The 23712-nt window shown below is 39.8% G+C and overlaps 1 protein-coding gene across 4 annotated transcripts in view; it reads right to left on the bottom strand.

The window, feature by feature from the left end:
- Positions 1 to 23712, bottom strand: part of DCAF5 (DDB1 and CUL4 associated factor 5) — a 77791-nt gene that overhangs the window by 22409 nt on the left and 31670 nt on the right. For all 4 annotated transcript variants that reach the window (XM_075502930.1, XM_075502929.1, XM_075502931.1 and 1 more), the window contains one exon: positions 12699 to 12912. In XM_075502930.1, coding sequence (XP_075359045.1) covers positions 12699 to 12912 — 214 coding nt within the window. The remainder of the gene's footprint in view (positions 1 to 12698; positions 12913 to 23712) is intronic.

Below are 23712 nucleotides of genomic sequence, written 5' to 3'. Positions count from 1 at the left end.
CTTTTTTTTTTTAAACCAAACAAGCTCTACCAACTCCTCAATACGAGAGTCATTTAGCACTTTACATCATAAACAAACCTACTAACAATGACCAGCCCCAAAGTGACAGATTTCAGATATCCTTGCATCAGGCACACAACACAGAAAAAAACCACGTTACGTACTTGCAAGGAACGAAGTGTCTGTGAGACTCTTCAAATCAGCTTCCAAAGTGATTTGCAGAGGAACATACTGTGTATCCTGTAAGACTCAATGGCCAATTGTCTAGGAAATTTGGCATATCATTGCCCACCAAACAAGAATGTACTACCTGCAAAGACCACTGATCTGACTATACTCCGTCTTGCTTTGAAGATAACAAAATTTAGAGTGCCCTTGCAGTGATCTGGACTAACGGCAATTTGACTGCACTATCAAGAGTCTAACCAGGAGGTCAAGACAAGTGATTATTCCTCTTACCTAGCACTTTTGAGGCCACAGCTGGAGTATTGTGTCCAGTTTGGGTCCCCCGATACAAGAGTGACACTAATGAAGTGGACAGAGAGTGGAGGAGGGCTGCTGGGGCTGAAGGCACATGACCTGCGAGGCAAAGCTAAGGGAACAGGCCTTATTTAAGCCAGAAGAAGAGAAAGTAAAGGGACAGAGTGGACCTCAACAGTATCCCACTGTCTGAAGGAATACGGAGCAGTCGGGGACAGACTCTTCTGAGAGGCATGCAGTGGACGCTCAGGAAGCAACCGTCACAAGTCACAGCAAGGGAAATTCCAGCTGAGCACGAAGGAACAGCATGTTCAGGAGGAGCATAACAAACACTGCAATGGGGCCCCAGAAAGGCGGTGGAATCCCCACCCTTGCAAATCCAAAATTTACCTGGACAACTCCCTGAGCAACCTGATCTGACTTTGAAGATGCTCTGCTCTGAGAAGCAGCTTAAGTCAGATGACCTCCAGAGCTCTCTTCTGATTCAATTTTTTCAAAGATTACCAAAGTAAAAAGCAAAATAATTGTCTTGGTGGACTGGGGTTGATTTTGGGTTAGGGGGTGGGAAGGAGGGAGTGGGGGAGAGGCGGGCAGTGTCAGGAAAATGCCCATCTGAAACCTTTACACTCCATCACACATCACAGCTTCATGAAAACTCCAATGGGAAGACAAACTTAGACCACATAGACAGAGGCATAAGTTGCAGTTCAGCACATGGACTTGCATAAATTCAGGTGGTCACAGTTTGGGGAATTTAAAGAAAGAAATTGGCAAAGTATCTTAAAAAGTAGTTCACAGAATCATAGAATGGCTGAGGCTGGAAGGGACCTCTGAAGGTCATCTGGTCCAACCACCTTGCTCAAGCAGGGTCACCTAGAACCAACTGCCCAGGACCATGTCCAGATGGCTTCTGAATATCTCCAATGGCGGAGATATTCAATCCAACTATCTCCAACTGAGATAGTTCCTACCTACCTAAAAGCACCACTAAGTCCTTCACTTCATTACCATTTTCTAGCCTAGTGACATTTGCACTAATCAAATACACTTGGCCAAAGTATTCTGGAGTGAATTAAGAGCAAGTAAGTAGGAATGAATAAAACATCTGCATTGCAATTCATGTCTAGTCACAGAACAAAGCTCAGCTCAGGATCTGAGCTGTTCTGAAGAAGTGCTTACAGGTTTAATTTTGCAACTGACACAGCCATCAGTAAGTGTCGAAAGCATTAATTGATAAAGTCTTCTACACAAGTTTGATGTTGTAAGCAAAGGGCTGCCAGTTGCGAACTTTTTATATAAATTTAAAGTTTATTTCAATAGTTAGCTCTACCAATAATTATCAGAAATAGATCACATTCCACAAAATATCCAACTATTTGGTATCTCTGCCATTCCACTGCCGCCACGGTAGCAGCCAACATTGTTTTCCACTCTCTTTCGCTGTTAGGATACCTCCGGGGTACATGTTTTCCTGCTGTTCTCGCAATATAGAACTGAATCCCCAAATGCATTCCTTTTGTCCTTTTCTGTAACACCAGGTGATAGGGTTCTGAGACGTAGAACATGGCTTTTCAGACAGAGACCAAGAGACTGCCAGAAGCACCACTTCATGACTGCAGCTATTGCAAGAAAGATGTGCCAGCTGAAGCTTCAAGAGCAGACACCCAAGCTGCTAGAGCCAGAAACACGCCTCTTCCATGACATTTCAAAAAGAAACTCCATTCCAATTAGTACTCGCTGCACAAGACAATGGGAACCCAAGGCCTCTGGAGAGCACAGCTGGATGTTACTAGAACATCTACATGATCATCTGTGAAAATTTTTCTTTGATGTATTCATTATTAGTATAACAATAAGCCAATAGTTTTCCACGCTAGTTGAAAGTTGGAGAATAAGGATTGAGAAAACGCAAAAGTCAATCCCTACTACTAGAATATTCAAAGAAATTAATTGCTATGAAGTGCACCAAGCCCTAGTTAATAAGGCTGAAATCCTGAGGGAATGGAGTAGACTTTTTAAAAGGAAGGAACAGAAAGGAAAGAAAAAGAAGGGGTTGGGGTGGGGTAGATGAAAGAATGTCATGCTGCATATGCTTAGACTCCACTTTAATTGTGGCCAAGGATTTTTGGTCCTGAGGGGATGTGTAAAACGTAATTCCTAGCAGAGTACCTTCTACTCACTCACTTTAAGAACAAAAGCCCAGATAATCAAATCACAGAGGCTAGCCAGCAAGAGGCAAAAACATGCACATTCAGAGAGACAAGCAAATGGCTAAGACAGTGTGCACTCTCCCCCCTCAAAAGACAAACTCCAAGCAGAACATAACCCCAAGAACCAGTGCAGTGCTGAATTCTGAATCAGACCAGACACTGCATGAAGAGCTCAGATGCTCAGATGTCTGGGGGCAGAGACCAATATTAAAACCACCTGTTTCACTGTCTGCATTTTTGCTGCTGTATCTGACCAGGACTTCGGAAATCAACATTCAGAATATTCACATGAACATGAGATTAGACAGAAAAACAGTTGCTAATAATTAATATTGGAGTTTTTTTAGAAGAGAAGAATCAGCTTCTATGCCTAGCTGTTAGCAACAATGACAGGAAAAGGCTTCCAGATGACTACAAGCTGCTGATTCAGAAGTTTGCCTTAGAAGGAAGAAAACTCTCAGGCGTAGTTAGAGTCTGCTGCTGGAGAAAACACAAATTCAGTCTGAGCTTCAAGTACGCATAAAATGCTTAAAATGAACTATCATCAGGAATCTGGCAGAATTACTTCGGACTAGTGCTCCCCACTCATTCCACTGTAACTCTTCTCATTTTCTCTCTCCCCAAGGAAATTACAGCAGTTGATATAAATAAATGGAGATCTAATCTGTTGCTGCTATAGTCTTGTAACAGTAGCATTAGCATTGCATTTTGCAGAGTACTACCGCTCTGGGGAATTTATTTTTGTTCTTACCACTGCCAGTTTGAAAGCTTTCAAAATCCCACAAGCTACATTTCCTCAGGTGCTACTGAATATGAAGTATTTCAATAAAATTGTACCTAAATCAAAAATTCTTTTACAGTTTCCAACATCCACATTTCCCGTTTCCATAAAATTTCCTCTTAGTTATGACCTATATCAGAGATATTTTTAAGCTTTTGGACGTAGACAAGGGACCAGCAGACATGGATCATTTTTCCAAAAGTATCAGCAAGCCTTTTGAATGGCCCTACTAATGTAGGGGAGAACAAGAAGAATGTAGGAGAATTTGTCTTAAAAGCACAAACCAAAAAGCACCGTCACCATATAATTATACATGGATGAATGAGACCATGGGTAACGGTACAGAGGTGATAACCATTTGAAAAGTGATTGCTGCTAAGTTACTAACAGGAAAATGCTTGTTAGAGAGACTCAAATTCCATGCTGCTGCTCACAGCTTTACTAACAAGTCAGCTCTGAAAGAGACTAAACTTCTTAAATCTCAGTTCCCACTCACTCGAGCACGTCTGTCCTTTCCTCAGAGGGGCCAATGAAACTTGGGGCAGAAAAGATCAGAGTAGACAGAATTTTTCTTGGGCTTTTAGCAAGCTGTCCCTTAGCTTCTTGAAGTAATGCAATATCCACACACCAGGGAAGAAACACAGAGACATCTGAATTTGAAACAGATCTGCTGGTGCTTTGCACAGCTCCTTTAAGAGGCAGGATGTACAGTCCCTCCATATATTGCCTGTAACATAATATAACTCATGGGCGAGGTGTAGGCTTTTGCTGTTTTTCCTATGACAATAGATAAGGAATCTGGATTGGTGGCAGTCTGCTAGGCTGAAGTCTTAATTCCTCTTGAGCATATGAGAAGAGCGGCCTTGCACATCATCTCTGTGGTGGGATTATGCATCAAGGAAACCACAGTTTGACATGAAGCATCACTGAAGTCTGAAAAACATTGATTATTTGTCCAAATGAGATTGAAATTCATAGCGATCAGCACTTTGGAGAAGGAAACCATTTACATGAAGACATAAAACTGTGTATTTTTCAAAGGAGGAAAGGTTTCCTAAGGAAACAGGGCTTATGCTATTTTGTTCTTTGTGGCACCTCTCCGTCTCCAAGAACTTTTACGTCTAATGGCCAATTTCAAATTTGATAGAGGACCTGAGGGTTCCAGAGTTATGGACTGTCTAGAAATATTCTTTTACAAACAGGCAGCCACACAGAGGAGAGAGAGACCCTGTAAGTATCCACTGAGAGCAAAGAAGTACCATAATTAGACCCCCTTACTAAACATCAGGAAACCCAAATGGGAACGCATCCTTGAACCCAACAAAATCCCAGTGATATCACCATGATCTGCTTCTCATGGAACTATTTCAAAGGGGATAAGAACGTAAGCTATAAATAAATAGAAGCAAAAAGTAAGAAAGGTCACCTCATATATACATACCTATTTGTGTGTGTGCTTGTATGTATATATATAGAAAATATCACAACCACGAACACAGGTCTTGTTATAGATTACATATTTTGCATGAAAAATGTTTGACAGAACACAACCAAAATTTTTTTTATAGCTGCTTCTGGGCCTTTCGTGATGCCAAGACTGCTCTACACATCTTCCTTACAAATGAGACTTCCCCTGATATTTTCTCCACTTTTAAAACATGACTGATACTTAATTTACCATTTGATCAGAATTTAGTGTTAAGTCTGCATTTCCCCACAGGTAAAAAACTCACAGATTTGTTTTCAAATCATCATTCTGTTGTTGAGTACCCACTGACCAGAGGGGAAGCAAGGTGAGGACACATCTAGGGAGGAGGAGAAGACTTTTTCCTTTTCAAAAAGCAACAGGAAGCAAACAAACATGGAATCAGCAAGATAATACAGCTTGTTTGAAATGGGCAATACAGGAGGAATAAAAGAAAAAACCAGGATCTCCCACAGAGCAAAGCACCCCTTTCCTTTCCTTAAACAATTAAGAAATAAACAACAGTCAATTGGTCAAGTATTTCCGTCTCTTTATGATTCCTGATCTTTCTGTCGGGCTGTTACCTTTATGCTGATGAATCTAGGCTTTTAGTATAGAGTTCCCACTGAGTACAGCTTGAAAAGCTGCTCTAATGATCACCTGCTGACCTCCTCAGTAAGCACTTCCCACCTACATCCCTTGTGCCAACATCAGCGCTCATGACACAGCAGTGGTCTCATTCAGTAACTAGAACAGTAAAATCCCATACAAATCGTAATCAGTCATTCAATATATTTCTTCTAATTTATATATTTCAACCAGCTTCTTTCTATAGGGGTCAAGTGGGTGCCCGTACAGCCCAAGTAAAGTACAGGACCTCCCCTCTCAATGGCACACTGCCTTGTTTGTAGCCTCAGACTGCAACCCCAGTCAGAGTGGCTGTCTTCTCCTTTTAGAAGTTCTCACTGTTACCAACTAAGAGTTCCTCTCCCCATGGCTGTTAACCAGGGTGTAGGGTCAGGAAGACGTAAAGAGCAGTCACCTGTGCAGGCTATTAACCTCTTACTGTCTCTCAATGACAAAACCTAAAGTAAGAGGAGACATAACTGGGAAAGCTATTTCTGAAATGCGTTTTGGAAAACATGGCTAAGAAAATAAGTTACCTGCAAGAAAGGATACCTACACGTTTTTTTATCTTCTGCTTTGTAATAAATTCTGGGGTGCAAATCATACCTTTTGTGCAATATTTAATAAATTTAGAGAGTAACCTACAACTAGGGCTTACAGCCTTGTGGTATTAAGAAACACATCTGCTTTGAAAACAGTCATATTTTTTCATACTAGCCAGGACAGCAGCTTGCAACCTGTACTGTTTGAGACTCTTTTTCAGGAAGGCTGAAACCAGCACAAAAAAGAGCTTAAAAGTTTTCCATCTCGGCCTGAGAATCAAGCAGGTACGTCTGAAGGCTTTTTACAACACAAACTTTGTTCCTCAGTAAGAAGCACGCCTATCTCATGAACTGGAAAAAGAAAAACTGTGACACAGCAGACTGGAGAAACGCAAACTGCTTCTAGTACATAAAATTCAAAGCCAAAAATCTGTATTCCCACTCCCTAAATCCCTAATCTTATAAGCAGCCAGCTCTGTGTGGGGCGGTTTTAAATGCTTACAGAAGCATCATCGGGAACAATCCATCAACATTTTTACAGCTGCCTTTTTGCCATGCAGAAAGGCTGTAACAGTAATTTTATTCATTAAAAAAAGCAACTTAGAAACCCTTACTTTGTATTTCTACGGCAGGGAAAATATTCCTATTACATTCCAAAGAAAGCAATAAATTTATCTGAGCGTATGAAGGGGACTCTTCTGTACATGGCTGAAACTGCATGTACCCCAATTGTTCCCTTTTGTCTTCTTCAGCCATCTGTTACTTTACTTTTACAAATACACATTAAATCAAATATTCTATTAGTCAAAATCCTCCAGAATACATAGTTGCTTTTTCAGTATCTAGACAAGGCCTAGTTTTAACAGCTCAACAAGAAACAGTGTCAGTGCAGCACCCATTGCATGTCATTTTTAGCAGTGCATTCCTGCTCGCTCTCCCTTCCCTTCCCTCTCCCCAGTCGTGCAAGGGATGCTACTAAACTGCAGATCTCCTGTGATGCACTGTGAGGAACTGCAAACCTCAGTCTCCTGAGTCTCAAAGCCTGCAAACCTCAAAGTCTCCTGAGTCAGGGTTCCACTCCACCAGAATTTAGCTTCAGTATGTGTCCCTTTGGGCTAATGCATTACTGTCCAGCGGTCTAAAAACCTCCCCCAAGGGCTTACAGGAATGCAGAAGAGAAGGGAGACAGGAAACAGGGCTGGCAGGATGCCTCGGGGAAGGGGGGAAGAGGTGATCAGAATAAGGAGGGTTAAAGAAAACTCCCAGCCCTTTCTGTCAAGACCCTGACTCTGAAGAGACATTTTCAGTACAACCCTCCCATGTCAATTGCCAAAAGCAATGAAGAGGAAATAAATAAATAATTTCATAGCCAGATAAATTACTCATGTATGTATTTTATATGTATGTAGTGTTATGCATATAGGTGGGATTTCAACTGCCATTTAGATAAAGTAAAAAACAAAATACAACCTCATCAGTAATTCTTGGAAGAAGCCAATTTAAGATAGCGTAAGACATTGATTTTCTTTTTATCCAAGCACAGCAACATATTTGCACACCGAGTGCTTTTCGTATATTAAGAAATGCTGACTGCAATAAGCTACTATTCATTAAGAAGTCTACTGAGCACAAGAAACTCACAATATATTCTTTAGAAGAATAATTCGCTTTCTTCTTTTTAGTTTTTAAAGCTAGACATTGATAAGTACTACTTCCTGAGATAAATGGACTTTAAGTTAGATGACACAAAGAAGAACACAGAAGAAAAGTTCTATTTCGTTACAAAGGCAATGCACAACCATGTAAGACCCCTGGCACCTATACAGCTAATCCTGTTCTTGGAAGGGTTACATTCAAGTAATAATTCTGTCCTGCTAAAAACTGGGTTGTCCCTAACCAGGGCTATTTAGCACACAGACTTCAACATAATGAAGGCTGTAACTTTATAGGGAGCTGGAGCAGTCTGCAGTACCGTGAGCAGTGCATTCCTGAAACTCTCCTATACCAGTGTAATGTCAACAGAAAAGGCTGAGTGGTGATGTAATGTCTGAGGGCATGCCAGAGTCAAGACACTTTTTGTTTGATTCACAGGGTACAAGTTATTTCTCCCCACCCCCACCTTTTTTAAAAGGGCAATAGGCAGTTGATTTTACAGCTACAAGCATTATAGAGCCTCACATTATCTGCACAGTGGAAAAAAAGGAATGAGCTGATCGCATTTATCATTGTGACACCGGTAACAATTCTTGAGCAAGAAAAGCTTTGGTCTATTTTAGTTTGGAGGGGGGGGTTGTGTTTTGTGGGTTGGTTTTTTTTTTTTTTTGGAGGGTCTTTTTTTGCTGCTGCCCATTACCATGGCCTCTGAGGCTCCTACACTTAAAAATGCATTTGGGTACCTGAAGCCCTTCAATACTTCCTGTATGCTCAGATCCAAGAAGATACTTTCCATACCAGTCTAGCAACTAAAAATCCTTAGTATTTAAACAACTTTTCCCAAATTCTAATGCTGACAAGAAGAATGGAAACTCCCCCAGTACCCTCACACAACTTGAGATTCTCACACATTTTATGATTTGTATGTAAACAAACACTTGTGCACACTAGGGTAAAGTCAGTGGGAGTTAGGTGCATAAATAAACTGCCTTTAAAATTCTGGGCCTGGATGCCTGTACCAGAAGGATGGATATATTATGGTCTCACATAAATCTCTATAGCCAACAGAGGGAGTGGGCAGCTGAGAGTCACGCTTGATCCATCTAGCCTATCTTATCCTTCCTCCCTTCCACAGCTGTATGACTCAAGTGAGCTCCCAGATAATGCAAATGGCATACAATTTTGAACATGTTTATCTACCAACATCAGAGCTCTCCCACAAAGAAAAGGAAAATTGGTGTCCTCTGAATTAGGTCATTACACTCATGACATGGACAAAACACAGAGTTCTGAGAGGAACAAGTGAAGGCAATTATAAATTGGTACAAATAAAACACCCGCTAAACATTGCCTCTCAGGCTTTGGTAGTTGTAAGAAACAAGAAAAGTCTGACTGTGGCATTTCTAGGAAAAATGCTTTCATATACTGTTTGCCGATTTTCAAACTGGGTTCACAAGGACTAGGGCAATAATGCTTTTGGAGAAAAACAACAGTTTGCAAGGACACCAAAAGAAGCAAAGCTGTTCATCCTCCAAGATCCCTGTCACTTAGCTTGTGCTACAACCCACACACCCAAAATACCTGCAACAACTCAAAACCATCTAAGCACTTCAGAATGTGTTCTTTTAAACTTGAAAAAAAAAAATAAAATCATTGGAGTTAACAGGTGAATCTTTCTGAGTTTTGTTCCTTAAAGCATAAACGGCATTTCATTCTTTGTTACATGGTTTCAATCTACTTGCATTACAGCTGGTCCAACAAAACAAGCTGGTATGCAGATCACTGCACACCTGCTGGTAGCAGGCTCCCCTCTAGAGTGAGAAGTCAGGAGTTCTGGATCCAAGTCCTGTTGAGTACCTGTCACAATCTGTGGGCACTAAAAAGACAATACTGAGAAAAGATTAGCGTACAAAGCCTAACTGCCATCAACAGACAAACCATTCCCCAACTAGTAGTCTGTGTTTGATTTGTGCAAAGAAATTGTATTAATTTAACACACGTACCTTGTCAAAGTAAGAATAACACATCTGATCATTATGGGAACTTAAGTATTTAATTTCTTAAAATACAAGGGTGACCTCTAAGAGAACTCCTAAGTTTTGTGTGCGTAGCTCGGAATCTGTTAATTTTTGCCATACTAGAATCCAACAGCTCCATATGGAACATGGTGTTATCTACCTTCTCTGTAGATTTTCACCACTATGTTACAGCAAACTTCCAAAGGCAAGTACTAAGATACTAACAGTTGTGGGTTTTTAAACCCTGATGGTCGTGATTTACAGGAAAACTTCCTGTGAGTAAACCATTTTCCATGTACAAACTTCATAGAAAGATTAGCAAAGGCTGTAGTTCTGTGAGGAGCTGACTCTCACAGCACTGAAAGGCCATCTCTCCATCTCTCATCCACTCCGTGATCCCTTCCTTATATTGTCATTCAAATGCTTGCCAGAGCCCTCTGAGTGTCAATATAAGTCATTAACCCAGAAAAAGAAGTAAATGCTTCTGCCAGGTTAGGAAGTTGAATCAGCGAAAGGTCTTGCATCACCTCTGCTGGATAAGAAAGGCCTCCCCCTTTCAGCAGTTCACTTTTTTTCCCAGTGCAACTGCATTCTAAGCACTGATGAGTTAAGGATATCCCTTTCTCGTTAGGGTTAAAATATAGAATCAAAATGCAACTTTATCAGATGAACTAACTGTTGCAGACAACACATAATAGTTTTTGAACACAGGAGAGAAGCATTTTTAAACTACTAGGATCTCTATGAAGTATTAAAACCTAACTATTTAAGACAGCTTAAAAGAAAAAAAAGAGTCATCAGTTTAATAAAGATGAAAAGAAAAACTGAAGACAGAAAATCAGAGGTGCAATGAGAGAAAATTTCTGAAGAAGCCTTCCTACCACAAGTGCCACGCATAATTTGAACACAACTTTCTTATCCTTAGATCCCTTCAAATGAGCCTTAGCCCACATGAAGTTTTGATCCTACAAAGAAATACAAGCAAAGAATGCTATGAAGCTCACTTTGCATGGATCTCTAATGAAAGACATTCTTTATTAAGGCAAAGGACAGCAATATTAAATGGGAGAGGGGGTTGGAACCAGATTAAATTGGAAACAGATTTATTTCTTTTTTTTGTGAATTCTCATTTGCAGGGGGAGTCTTGTATACATTATTTCATACTCACAAAACTCACCAAAAAGCAAAAGCACTTTAGTTGCATAGAAAGGCAAAACTCAAAAAACATTGTAAATTTGTTTTATTCATCTTGTGTATCTTACAGTAGGTTCCAACTCTAACCTTCTTTCCTAGATGCACGTGGAATTGGAACAGGGTTCTCTGTAAAAGGCAGTCCCTAAGGACTATCCATAGTGTTGACAGTCTTAGGTGAATTTGAGCATTACTGGACAGTTTCAGACATACACAGCTGGACCACATGTTGGCATTTTCTGCGACTTCATTATCTTTTTTCCTTCCAGTTAGAGGATAGATAGAAGCAGGTATCTAAATATCAAATTCCACATCTCTCTAATATTCCATATTAAACTTCATCTTCCCTATTAGCTTCTTATAGCATTTATAAGGGAATATAAATGCCTTTTGCTCTGACTTCCAACTGGCTAGTAGCATTATGTGCTGCTACTTATCTGAACAGAAAGTTCGTCAAGCCAAAAGAATATCAAATTTAAAAAAAATGCAGGGTTCTGAAGTACCACATCAACTTGATACAGAACAGCCATATTCTTCCCATTAAAATAAACACCACACCCATAAGAAAATGGCTTAGAAAGCACAACAACAGACACTAAGGCTTTTATCTAGATCTTCAGTAACCAATGAGAAACTAAACTATATGTCAGAGTGTACACAGGTCTACTCTGACTTCGAGAGGAGAAAAAGAGTGTCATCTTTAGGCTGTCTAAATAATGGACCAAAAATCATCAGCAGTTTTCTTCTTAAACAATACATGTGTTTGCCCATTCTTTATAGTAAACCACTCTTTTTTTTTTTTACAATGGTTTCATTATTGCATTTTCACACTCCTTCTGCCAAAAACTACCTAAAACTCAGAAACACTGCTCAAGTTCAGGGATGTAGATGTATTTCCTACTTGCAATCTGAAAGAAGCTCAACTCTGCCTCCTGCAGCAGCAGCAATAGAATTAGCGATGAAATTCTGACTGCAGGAATTTTATTGATGACAGCAAAGAAATTTTCAGATCTTAGTTCTATACTATCATGGCTTGAAAATACATTTTTTGTCCTTAAACAGTGTTAGTGGTTATTAAATACAGCTGTCCAAAGACAACATCCAGCTCTAGAATCATACAAACTGCTGTTAGTCACTTTACGTGTGACCTATTTGTTTGTGATTAGCAGTAGGGACAGAGTCCTGCCTCAGCGACTATTCCTTCCTAACCACCCACCATCACCACTTACAGAACACTGAACTATAAAGACATATAATCTGATCCAGTAGTATAGCATTAAAGGACAAACATTATAATTTGAAGTAAGAATCAATAACTCTATAAATCCACAATATTTATGTTTTGTGGGATTGCCTCTACTGCACTCAGTAGCAATATTGAAATGAAAGGAAGATGCTTCCTTATTATATGTAGATAATATTGTCTACTCATGGATCTAAAATTATATTAATTGGACTTTAAAAGCCTCTGCAAATATTTTTCTTGTGAATATCACCTTCCAAGTAAGTATTAGATCACATCAAACAAGAGGTAAAATTTATCACATGCTTTGGTATATGTTTTTCTTCTTTCAGAGCCTACGTTGCAAAACAGTTCTGAGGTAAGCCTACACGTGTCCTGCCTCCTGTTTTATCTCCTGAATCAGAAAAAAAACCCACCAACCTTACAGAGGTGTTTTCAAACACTCATGGAAACTCTGGAGACTCAGGACAGCATAGCCTGCTCATTACCTGATCACGATCACCTGCAAAACAGCAGCTCTTCATAGTACATGAGTTGAAGTACCCTTGGTTGTCAAACTGGAAGACAGGCAGCCGGCAGTGGATGTCATAGAGGACTGGGGGAAGGCGCCGACGCAGCGCCAGCAGCTGGGTTCCATTGCTGTTGAATCGGACACTCATGGCACTCTGAAGGGAGAGGTTTCCACCATAGCGGAGCAGCGAACTGGGAAAAGACAGAGGGAACAAGTGAGATGGGCCGTGCATATGAACTGAACTACTTAAAGATGGAAGTCTGTCTTTAACCTTACTGAGTAATTTCAAACAAACGAGCCCAGAAACTATAATCTTATTTAGTTTCTGCTTCAAAGCATCAATTCCTGAACAAACTTGATTCAAAACCTGAACGACAAACTATCAAAATACTAAGACTGTAAAGTCTTCAGAAGAGTAAAGTTAAAGACTGAGAGTAGCTTCGTTAATAACAAATATATTTTCTGCACAGGAGCAAAGTCTCACAGAGTATCTTTAGCCTTAAAAAGGCTGTTCTTGTATTTCTGGGATGTCTGCATTTGAGACTGACCCTACTAGCACACAGGTCTTTTTGTTCAGCTGGTGCCTGAATCCAGCCAGCCCAAACTTTTTTTTTCCTCTGCTCTGGCATTTTCTCCGATTGTAGATACTCTGACCATTATCTCACTTCTGCTTCTATTTACATTTCTACAGGGCATCAGCGGATATTTGAATTCTAGATCTTCAGTACAATCAGTTCCAGCTGTTTTAAATAAAAGGCCATCTTACTAACAAGTTATTGCAAGAAATGCTAAAATAAGTCACTTAGCTAATCTCAAACTTGCTCCATCTAAAAATATTGCCAAGTAGGCAAGACAATTATGCTACCACATGACACTATTACCTAAAACTCTCACACTGTTGAGTTAGTTAGTTTCCTTGTCCCATATAAGGCTGTATGATCAGAGTTGGAGTATTTGTATCAGTTCTTATCGACATATACAAGCTAAAAACAAAGGGTCACAAGTTTCCAGGCTCTCTCTTTAAAACAATATATAACAGAATATGGAATTTGTTCCATCCAGGAACCTAAAGATAATCAAAGCATACCTAAAATTCAACTTGCATTGTATAGGCTGTTTTTTTCAAAGACTTAATTCAATCTCTGTACTTGAAACGATTGTGTGTATGGAAAGAGAGACAAAGAAGGAAGACATTTTATCCCTTTTTTGTTCAGTGATCACTGAAACGTCCTTAAGCAGTAGCAGAGCTCGACCCTTTGTTAACAGGTTTTGAGCAATCCCCATCAAATCTTGTTAAGAGCTGTGACTTTTATGCACCTTCTGGACCAGACAAAGCATGCCAGCATAGCATTTGCAGATTCTAGAGGGAAGTTTATTCATAGATTTTAATGAATTATACTTTCTGATGTAGCACTCTGCCCCAACATTTGTGAAAAATGAGTCACTCCACATGGATGGGAAGCCACATTCCATGCAGGTTGAAGCACGCATCATTACATGAGATACTGTAAAGTTAAAAAACTATTGTTCCTAAGCCAAAGTTAAACAAAACCAAAAACAAAACAGAAGACTGCGCATAATGAATGAACTAGAAATACACTGCTCTCACACACACACACACTTTGTGAACTGAACAGTCAAAGCCAGGGTGCCACAAATGAACCAGAAGTCACATTTTCAAAGCCAACTAGTAAGAGCTTCAAACTGAGCACCAAAACTTCTGAATGCCTGTATCAGCATGAAGAGTCCTGCTCTCTCACATGTGTGTGCTTTCTCCTCCTCCTAGGCAAAGCCACTGAGCTTCTCTTAATAGTATTTATGTTTTTTAATAAAAACATGAGAAAATTTAATACTAGAAACTGTTACCTTAGAGACAAGGACTTAGGATCCCCCTCATCAGCCCTAGTTTCTGTTCATCAAGATCAGTAAAGTACTCAGCCAGCTCAAAATACTCAGTCAGGCATTTGAAAAAAAAAAAAAAAACAACAAACCCAAAACAACAAAAAAACCCCCCAAAACACACATGACTTCTTTTTTCCCCTCCCCCTCTCCCGATAGGTTTGTGTAAGCCAAAAATACTTCCTTAAAACAAACAAACAAACCAAAACACACACACACACACACAAAATCACCAAAAACCACACCACAAAAATTAAACAACCAACCAACCAACCCAAAAAAACAAAATCCAGGGGGTTTTTGGCTAAGAAAGGTCAATTTTTCTATAAAAATATACGAGTTCTCCACCATGGATAAGAACACCATAACATATATGACCAACCAGACTTAATGTTAAGGTGCAGCCACCGCTGCACCAAGACTAAGCCCCTCTCCTCATTACAAGTTCTTCTCAATCTAAACTGCAACCCAGAATTCTCTCCTGCCTACAAGTGAGCGAGCCTACCAGATGCCCCATCCTTTCAAATCTTCAAGCAAAGTTACCATGGTTACTATTATTATGCCCTGCCTGAAATATTTTGAGATTATATTTTATAGTAATAGTAGTGTAATATTAAACTAGCTTCCATTCTGCTTACAGATGTTTTCCTTAAGCTCCTATAGCAGTCAAAGCTATCAAAGAAAGCACCTCTTGGAGTTGAATTCTGTATTGTGTTTCAGTAACTTTAGTGTAACAACGCTCTAAAAGAATATTTTACTTCAGAAATTAAATAAGAAAGGCTAGAACTTCAGAAATCATGATCATATACACACACAAGAAGCCTAGAATTAAGGAGCTGCATGGTTAAAATCCCTCAAAAGATCCACAGCTTTGCCTACCTCATACCCTCACTCCACACAATTTGGCCACACGTGTAATGGAAATAGTTTGTTCTGCAGCTGCTTGAACATTTGGCTCAAAGGAAAAAGGAAAAAAACCAACCCAACCCCCCACCCCCCAAACCAAAACCCCACACTAATAAAAATGAAGGTGGGCTAAGTTTGGCTGAGAAAGAAATGCTAAAATAACCATTTGCCATTCATATATGAGCGACATGCTGATGACTTTCCCCACTTGCCTCAATTCTGTCCCCAGAAATCAGACTCTATAGCTCCAAGTGCAGCATTTTGCTGCACTAATCACAAGACAGTAGGTTTCTGTTTTCCCCACCCTGCTGTGTCCTGCTTGCTTTCTCTCTGCCTCTTTGAAAAGGTTTGTTAAATTAACTGCACAGTGTTTTTCTTTAACAAGCTATGAAAAGAGGCAGCAGGTAGTTAGATGAGGACGAAGAGAGACAAACTGTCACCAAAAGCCTCCGAACATCCATTTCCTGACCCAAACAGAGGAGAAATATTTGCTCCTTCTCTACTCCTACAAGAGAGCGTCTGAGAGATATGGTCAGAAATTAGGGGGGGGGGGGGGGGGGGGCGGGCAGGGGGCAGGTATGGAGGGAGTACAGCTCATGGCTCCATCTTGGTGGAAAAGCTAGGAACCTAGCTCACAAATAGAAGACATGAAGCGTTTGAGAAATCTCTCCTCCTCTGCCTCCTATTGCAGGCAGCGCACATGGTAGCAGTATTTAGAACTGAGTAACACCAAGACTTCAGTATTTTCCATTATAAAATTTAGTTGATTACAGAACAACCATGCTGGCTTTAGGAAAAAACTAATAATTGCCCAAGATGTCTTCTAGACTATTCCATCTGCATCAAAACTGCAGGAAAAAAGCACTCAGCCTTCTCCAAGAAAGAAGGTGGGGGAAGTTATGTTACTTTTTACAGTATTAAACCAGTACTAATACTCATTAGTACTAAAGAAGATGTCTGAATCAAGAAGCTCTAAAGATCTTCAAACTAATCAGAACCAGAGCTTTTGCTTTCTTTCCTTTTTTTGGGGTGGGGAGGGACGAGGAAGGGGAGAGCTGTGTTTAAGCATGTTCAGTGTTCAAATGACTACCTCCAGTTTCCCGTTTGCATCATGGTGCTGCCCTGTACCTTTAGTCAGTGCTACTTTTGGATTTTTTCACACAGGATTACGTGGCGCAGTGTAGACATGCTTGGATATGTTGCTCATGTTAGAACTGCCACTTCTGCCTGCTCCTTACTGCATGCTCCAGCAAAGGAATTTCAGAGGCAACACCTTCTTGCAGTTACTAAAAAGTTTACTGATGCATCAGACTAAAAGCAATACTCTCCTCTTGAAGACACAGACCATGACAGCTAGTAAGAAATCTGAAGACAATCCTAAAAGGGCACCTCTGAACAAGATGGGTGCCCTTTCTGCCAGAGGCATTATCTTTGTGAACGCAGACCCAGACCCAGACTGCTCTGGGATTTAGTCTGCTTCCAAATTTGGCTCACCCAGCCAGCCATGGAATGCTGACGTTGCCAACCAGCTCTGGAAGCAATATAGAGACACACGCACTTCTGAGTTTTTAAAAAAGTCATCTTGTATGATTAAGAGAAATATTTAGTCCACAGATGGAACATTACAACCCAAACACACACGCTGGAGCTGGAGGGAGGCTGAGGAGGGAAAGAATGGACAGTTATGTGCAATATGGTCATTTCCGTAGTTGGATATGCTGCACACAGGCAGCACTCAAGTGTTAACTAAATACCAGCTCAGCCAAACAATGGAAGGCTTTCAATCCAAGAGTAGCACCACTAATGTAAATAAATCCGTTTCTACTGGCAGCTAGTGGGGTGAGGGAAGAAGTAGTCTCACTGCACTCAGAATTTGCAGGAAAAGTCTATACCTGAAACAAGCGTTTTCCTCTCCTCCTCTCTCCCCTTTTCTAAACAAAGGGGTTGTTTCATTCTTTTTTGAAAAGTTGACTGCCTGAGTGGTAACATAAGCTTAACCCAGGCTATTCAAAAGTTAGCTTGGCAACAGACAGTGGCCATTAAAACTCAGAGAAGATCAGTGTCTTGGTAGAAATAAAATAAAAGCAGCATGCATGACAGCATTAAATAGAACCAGTAAATAAAACCATTGAATAGCTTCTCTTGATAAGCTACAAATCTGACAATGAACTGCAGTACAGACACTGTCCTTGGGAAATGAGTGTCATTTAAGACGGAGAAGGAAGGAAGGGAGAAAGTGTTGATATCATAAACAGCAGTCTGTGAAACTAACTTAATGAAAGAATGACCTTAAAAGGAAAAAATGAATTGAATGCTCGTAACTAATACACACCATTGCATACAACTGTGTTTGTCAGCATTTCTGTAACCACAAAATTGAGGAACTTCTAACTGTACAAAAAGAACTGGAATGAAACTTGGCAAACAGAATCTTGGCCTGGAAAACTGCAGAAAGGTCTGGGGTTTTATTTGGAAGAAATTTATTCTGTGTGTGTAAAAACACACACAATTCTTACTTAGTCTGGAGCAAACACTTATAAAGAGCCAAATTAACCAATAATAGAAAGGCAAGCACAAGATAATTAACATGCATACCTTTGGTTTTTTTTTTTAAAGTAGATTACAAGTCTCTCAGAAATCTCAAGATAGTTTCTTTGAAAAGCAGGTAAGTCATGTCAAAGTGCATGGAGCTTCTCTATATGTATTCAGAAGTGTTAACAAATGTGAAGGACGTCCATCAGTGTCTTAAGATTAAAAAGGTACACAAGCCATACTCAGGATTTTACTATTTCTCAGCAACATACTCATTTTTCTAAATTCTATCATCACTATTTCTCATTATCTCACTACCTTTACAAGAAGTCTCTTCAAGAACTACATCCCCCAGAATCCTTAACAGGAAGTGGGGGGTATTTGTTTGGACTTTCAAAGAATAACCAAAGAAAATAAAGGCTGTGTATTGTCAGCAAAACTGAACACCTTTCCTTTCCTTCGAAAAGAACACACAAGTAAAATCAACTACATCCACCAAGACTGGAAAAGTAGGGAATTTAGGATGAAGATTCTGCATGCTCAAGAACGTGTCATTCCTTCTGCTCTTTGCTGTTAGGGTCAGGAACATGTAAATTAGTATAAAAAGGAATCCCCCATCATTAATAAACTTTCATGTGTGGCAAGCTCGAAGGTGAACAGAAGCTTCACATTTCCCTCCAAACCAGGAGGGCAACAATTCATTATTTTTTTTAATAAGAGAGGTTCTTATCTGATAACTGACTTCAGCATCTGGAGCCTTAAGAATGTCAAACATCACCAGATTTATGTACCCAGAGCTCATAACAGCAAAGGCTTGCATGGTTTGGCCCTTATGATCTAATTGAATCTCTGAATGCTAATGTTGCTTCACCAGTGATCTCAGGCAGTTCTCCAGAAAGCATTAGGTTCTCCCTTATTCTGCCTTCATTCACATGAAAAAACCTACAGAATTTCAGTATTTTGAGGAAGATGACAAGAGCAGAGGCATAAAGTATACGGAACTCTCCCCCTCATCTGTATTACTTTTATCCTGTTAGCACTTAAGGCTTACCTCTGCCATTACAGTGATTAAGCAGTAGCAAATGACAACAAACAAAGAAATCCCCTATGTGTTTGAATGTTGCACATCCTCCTCCAGCTCTATCCCAGGTTTGTTTAGGTCTTATTATAGACCTGTTCCCAAACATTCTCACTGTCCTAGGCTTGCCCTCACTACAGATCTGAGAGTCAGCAGGCACAAGAGTGTCCTATTATCACCCTCTGCTTGAACCACCTAGGTGTTACTGTAATGTAAGCAATAAATGAGATCTAGTAGACAGTAAAATAGTTTTGCAGGAAAAGAAAAAAAAACATTTAGCCAGATTAAAAAATAAAAGAAAGTAGAGAATACAAAGTAAAGAGCAACTGTCCAACAACCACAAGCAAGCTAGCTAAATCACCTGATCATTTTCCTCCTTTTCTAATCCCTAAATTCTACAGCCGGAGTCCATTATTCACCCTGTTCAGAAATAGCACCCTGTAGGATGGAGTACAGACTGTGAGAGAGAACACTGCTCAGCTGAAGCCAGCAAAACACAAAGGAGTAGGTTCCGTCAGATAACCAGACAGAGAAGATGCAAATACAGCCAGACATGGCATGGGAAGATGACCTTTAGGCCAAATGAAGGAAGAGGAGCTGTTTCCAAAACGAAGCACACACTGAAGTCAGTATAACACAAAGAACACAAATACCAGAGAATGTTACCTCAGAAAAATAATCTCAGTGTAAATGTTGGTAATTCCTCCTGAAGAGTAAATCCATTTTCACACCTTAGTGTCTATGCAAAAGCAATCACATATCAATACTGCAGTCATACAAAGCATTTTTTCCTACACATATTTCTGTGCTGCGATTCTTGTATTGCATTAGGAAAGTGAGTAACATCAGCCACAGATTTGTTCTCTCATCCAATAATATACATACACTCACCCCCCACTTCTTTTCTCTAGCAAAGCTGCATGAATTTTTAATTTACCAAAGCTACAAAAGCTGAAATTAAAGAAAAGAGCAGCAACAAGAAAGCAGGCTTTTCTTTTGACAGGAAAAGTGGCAAGATTCAAGATGCTCCTGCAGAAGCACAGTCCAGTCTTGAATCAGTAAAGCTGTTGCCTCTAATAGGTACAAGATGAATAGAAATTATCATGTAAAGCTAATTGAATGCAACCGCACACACAACTTTGGTCTCATCAAGTTGGCTCCACCACAGTTTCCCATAGACTGATGTTTCATAGACTAATTCCCTTGTCTTACAATAAGGCTGAACTAACATTTCAGCTGTTCCCCCAGTAAATGTACTAAGAGGATCTCTCCCTTGTATTCAGTCACCAATAATTTTTTTTAAATGTTATTTTCTTTTTTTTAAACAAAAAGAATGGTATCTCTTTTAATTCCTTTCCTCATTTTAATTCCCTCCTCATTGAAATGAGGCATAAAGTTGATGAGGGCAAGGCTTATATGATCAGAGACCTATTACCTTAAGAAAGCAGGCTACAAAAACCCATTAAATCAGAGCTTCTTTTCAACAACAGATTACTATTTTACACATTTTAAATTTGCATTGCATAGACAATATTTTGCACTTTAAATTCTTGCTTTAGAAAGACCTGCGTGTTAGAGAATTTCAAAGCTAACAAAAAGATTAAGCATCATGAGGCTTTTGAAGTAGGCATATTCCCATTCCCTGATACAGGAAAAACCGAGGGCAAGAGAGGTCAATCAACAGACCTACCCAACACTGTGAAACAAAACCAGGTTTCCTGACTTCTTGTTTACTGCATGAAGCTACTTATATTCTTGAAAATTATAAACCTGAATACCACCACTGCTTCTGGGAGCAAGCTGGATGCCACAGAGCAAAGGGAGAGTACCTAGCTTAAAGTGCCTGGCCAGAACCAAACCAGGGCTAGTGTGGGGACGCTGATAGGTGTGAAAGTTTAATCTTCAAATCAGAAAATCCCCATGCATATGATGGATGGGTAACTATCTGCAATGGATATTAATTAATGAAGGTTTGAGAAAACTACTAAATCAAGACAGGAAAAGCTGAACAGAAGAAGAGTCACCATAGCCCTATCTGAGAACAATAAAGAATTAAAAGCTGAACTACTAAAAATACACATTTTTATTATACAATTTGAACCGCAGTACTACAAAACTCAGTTGTGTGTCTGATCAAGAAATCTGGGGATGCTAGAGGAAAGTCAAAAATCTTTCATTCTGTCATTGAAAAAAACTTCAAAGACCTTCAGTTTGCACATCAGTGGTCTAACCTGAATACGCTCCGCTACCTGAAGGATGCCAGCCATAGAAAAAGCTAAGCTAAACGCTCTATCCCAAGAGGGGCTGACAAGGTCAAGCACAAAGCAGGACTGCAAGTGAGATGAGGAATGTGTACATCTAAACCAGAAGCTAAGCGAGAGGGCCCTTCCTACAGTACTGTCCTAGTTAATTCCACAATACGGACACGACATGAAGGTGGGAAAAAGAAGACTACAGTACCTGCTTCACGCACTTGAATACCAGGCAGTATTCCGGCAGACTTGCACACTTAAGTATTTCTAGACTACCTATTAGTTGGTGGTCACACCAGCAACAGAAAAGATCACTTGCTTCAGAGTAAAAGATATCTAGCAATAAATTCACTGATTTACATATTTTGCAACTTTAGTGCAGCACTTTGCCTTTAAAAGGGAAAAAGAAAAGAAAGAAAAAAAGAAAAAAAAGCATCACCTGGCTGAAAGTGGCAACCATAAAAAAAAGGAGTCCATATGCAGGAAAGTGCTCTTCCCAGCAGAAATACCACTTAAGTCATCAGCATGACTAAAGCCTTAATGATTGTCACCATCTCTCTTTGCCCAAAGTCAAAAAGGCTTATTCGCAAGTACTCCTTTTTTTCTTCAGTGGCCTCCAGTAGAAAGGCAGAGGAGACTACCTTAGATGTTTCTAACACTAAAGAAGTCATTTGATTTTGGCTAAACCTGTGGCAAACAGTTTGGAGATTTATTTATGATTACAATGGGGAAAACAAAGCCAAAAAACATCCCAAAAATACCACTCCCCCAGATGCCATTACCATTCAAAAGTTCCTTCAACACATCCCAAAGATTTCCAGAAAAGAATAATTCAATCCCCATGAACTTAAGCAACAATCAGCTCACTTAAAAGGAACTTCTAAAAAATAATGGAAAACAAATGGGGGGGGGGGGGGGGGAATCTAAGTTTAGCTTCTGTGTTATTTGGGGCAAATATGCCAAGTTGGACATGGTCAGGAGAGCTTCAAATTCTAGGCTGAGACACAGATCAGTTGAGCTGCCTCAGTAGCACAGAAGCAAAATAGATGAGTATGGTACACGTGTGGGATGAGTTGTATTTCCTGAACTGCGAGAGAAGACAAATAGTTATTTGAACTAAATAGTTATTTGAACTATTTGAGATGGTGTGGTTGACCCATGCTGGTGAATGTCTAAATAGCACTTAAAATTTGTTATACGGTAACCTAGGTAAATTAATTACTTTAAGCAGCATAAAGTTAGTCAACATTCACAACAAATGGTTCAACTTGGAAGGGAAAGAAATGAACTGCTAAGCTTGACAATGAAAAAGTGGTTGCCAAGATACACACATTTTTCCTGCAATCATTAATACAGTGCTCTGCTCAGAGCAGGACTGACAAACGTCTCCAAACAGAAACATGCACCACACTTCTGTTGCACTGAAATAATTTAAACAGGTAGTTGCCAATTCAATGATGTAGAGGACTCATCCATCTGCAGGGGCTTTGGCAATCCCAAAGCACATGCATTAAAAGTGATTAGAATCACAAGCTTCTTTCCTTTACATACAGAATCAAAATGCAAAACAGTCGAAGAAAAACCTTAAATCTCCACATACTATTCCTGCCATCCCACTCCTGTAGCCATCATGTAACATCTTATTAAAAACCTGTAAGGAAAAAATAATTACAGCCAAAGATGCTACTTTGAGAAAATTCCCAATGCACCAATTCTAGCCCTGAACCTCACTAAACTCATTGTCAGAAGCAAACCCTGTGGTTACCCCCCAGATTAATATCCCCTGCAACACAATCATCAACAATACTGGGTCCTGTACTTGCACTTCCAGAAGGTCAGTATTTCAGCCAACATACCAGACATCTTGGTAACACACAGGTAAAACCAGGCAACAGCTACTTTTTAGAGTGAGCTCAGGAACGTAAGCAAGAAAGGATAAAACTCAGGATGCGCATGAGCATTTCTCAGAAAATAACTGCTATCTCTGTTCTTCTGGTATGATCTTTAAGGATCAAATACCTCCAAGGTATGAGCCTGGAAACTAAAATTGGCAGCCACTAGAGACCTAAATCTATGGACTTGGACTCAGTTACAATGCTGGTTTTATGACCTTAGAATACCTTCCGCATCACCACACAGGTTTTCTAAAGTCCTCTCTATGCAACAGGCTATAAATATCACCTGTGGTACAGACAGAGCTGCAAATACTCATCATCTCCCTTTCCCTTGCACTCCCACGCATCAACAAAAAAACCCCCAAAATAATAAACCATGACTGTATTCAGAGGTAATACTTAGCCCTCTCTTGCAAAGATGGTCTATTT

This window comes from Mycteria americana, chromosome 5 (assembly GCF_035582795.1).
Source record: "Mycteria americana isolate JAX WOST 10 ecotype Jacksonville Zoo and Gardens chromosome 5, USCA_MyAme_1.0, whole genome shotgun sequence".
In the NCBI taxonomy this organism is placed as follows: Eukaryota; Metazoa; Chordata; class Aves; order Ciconiiformes; family Ciconiidae; genus Mycteria; species Mycteria americana.
Note: the sequence above shows the minus strand (reverse complement) of the source record. Positions and strands in the feature narration are given on the sequence as shown.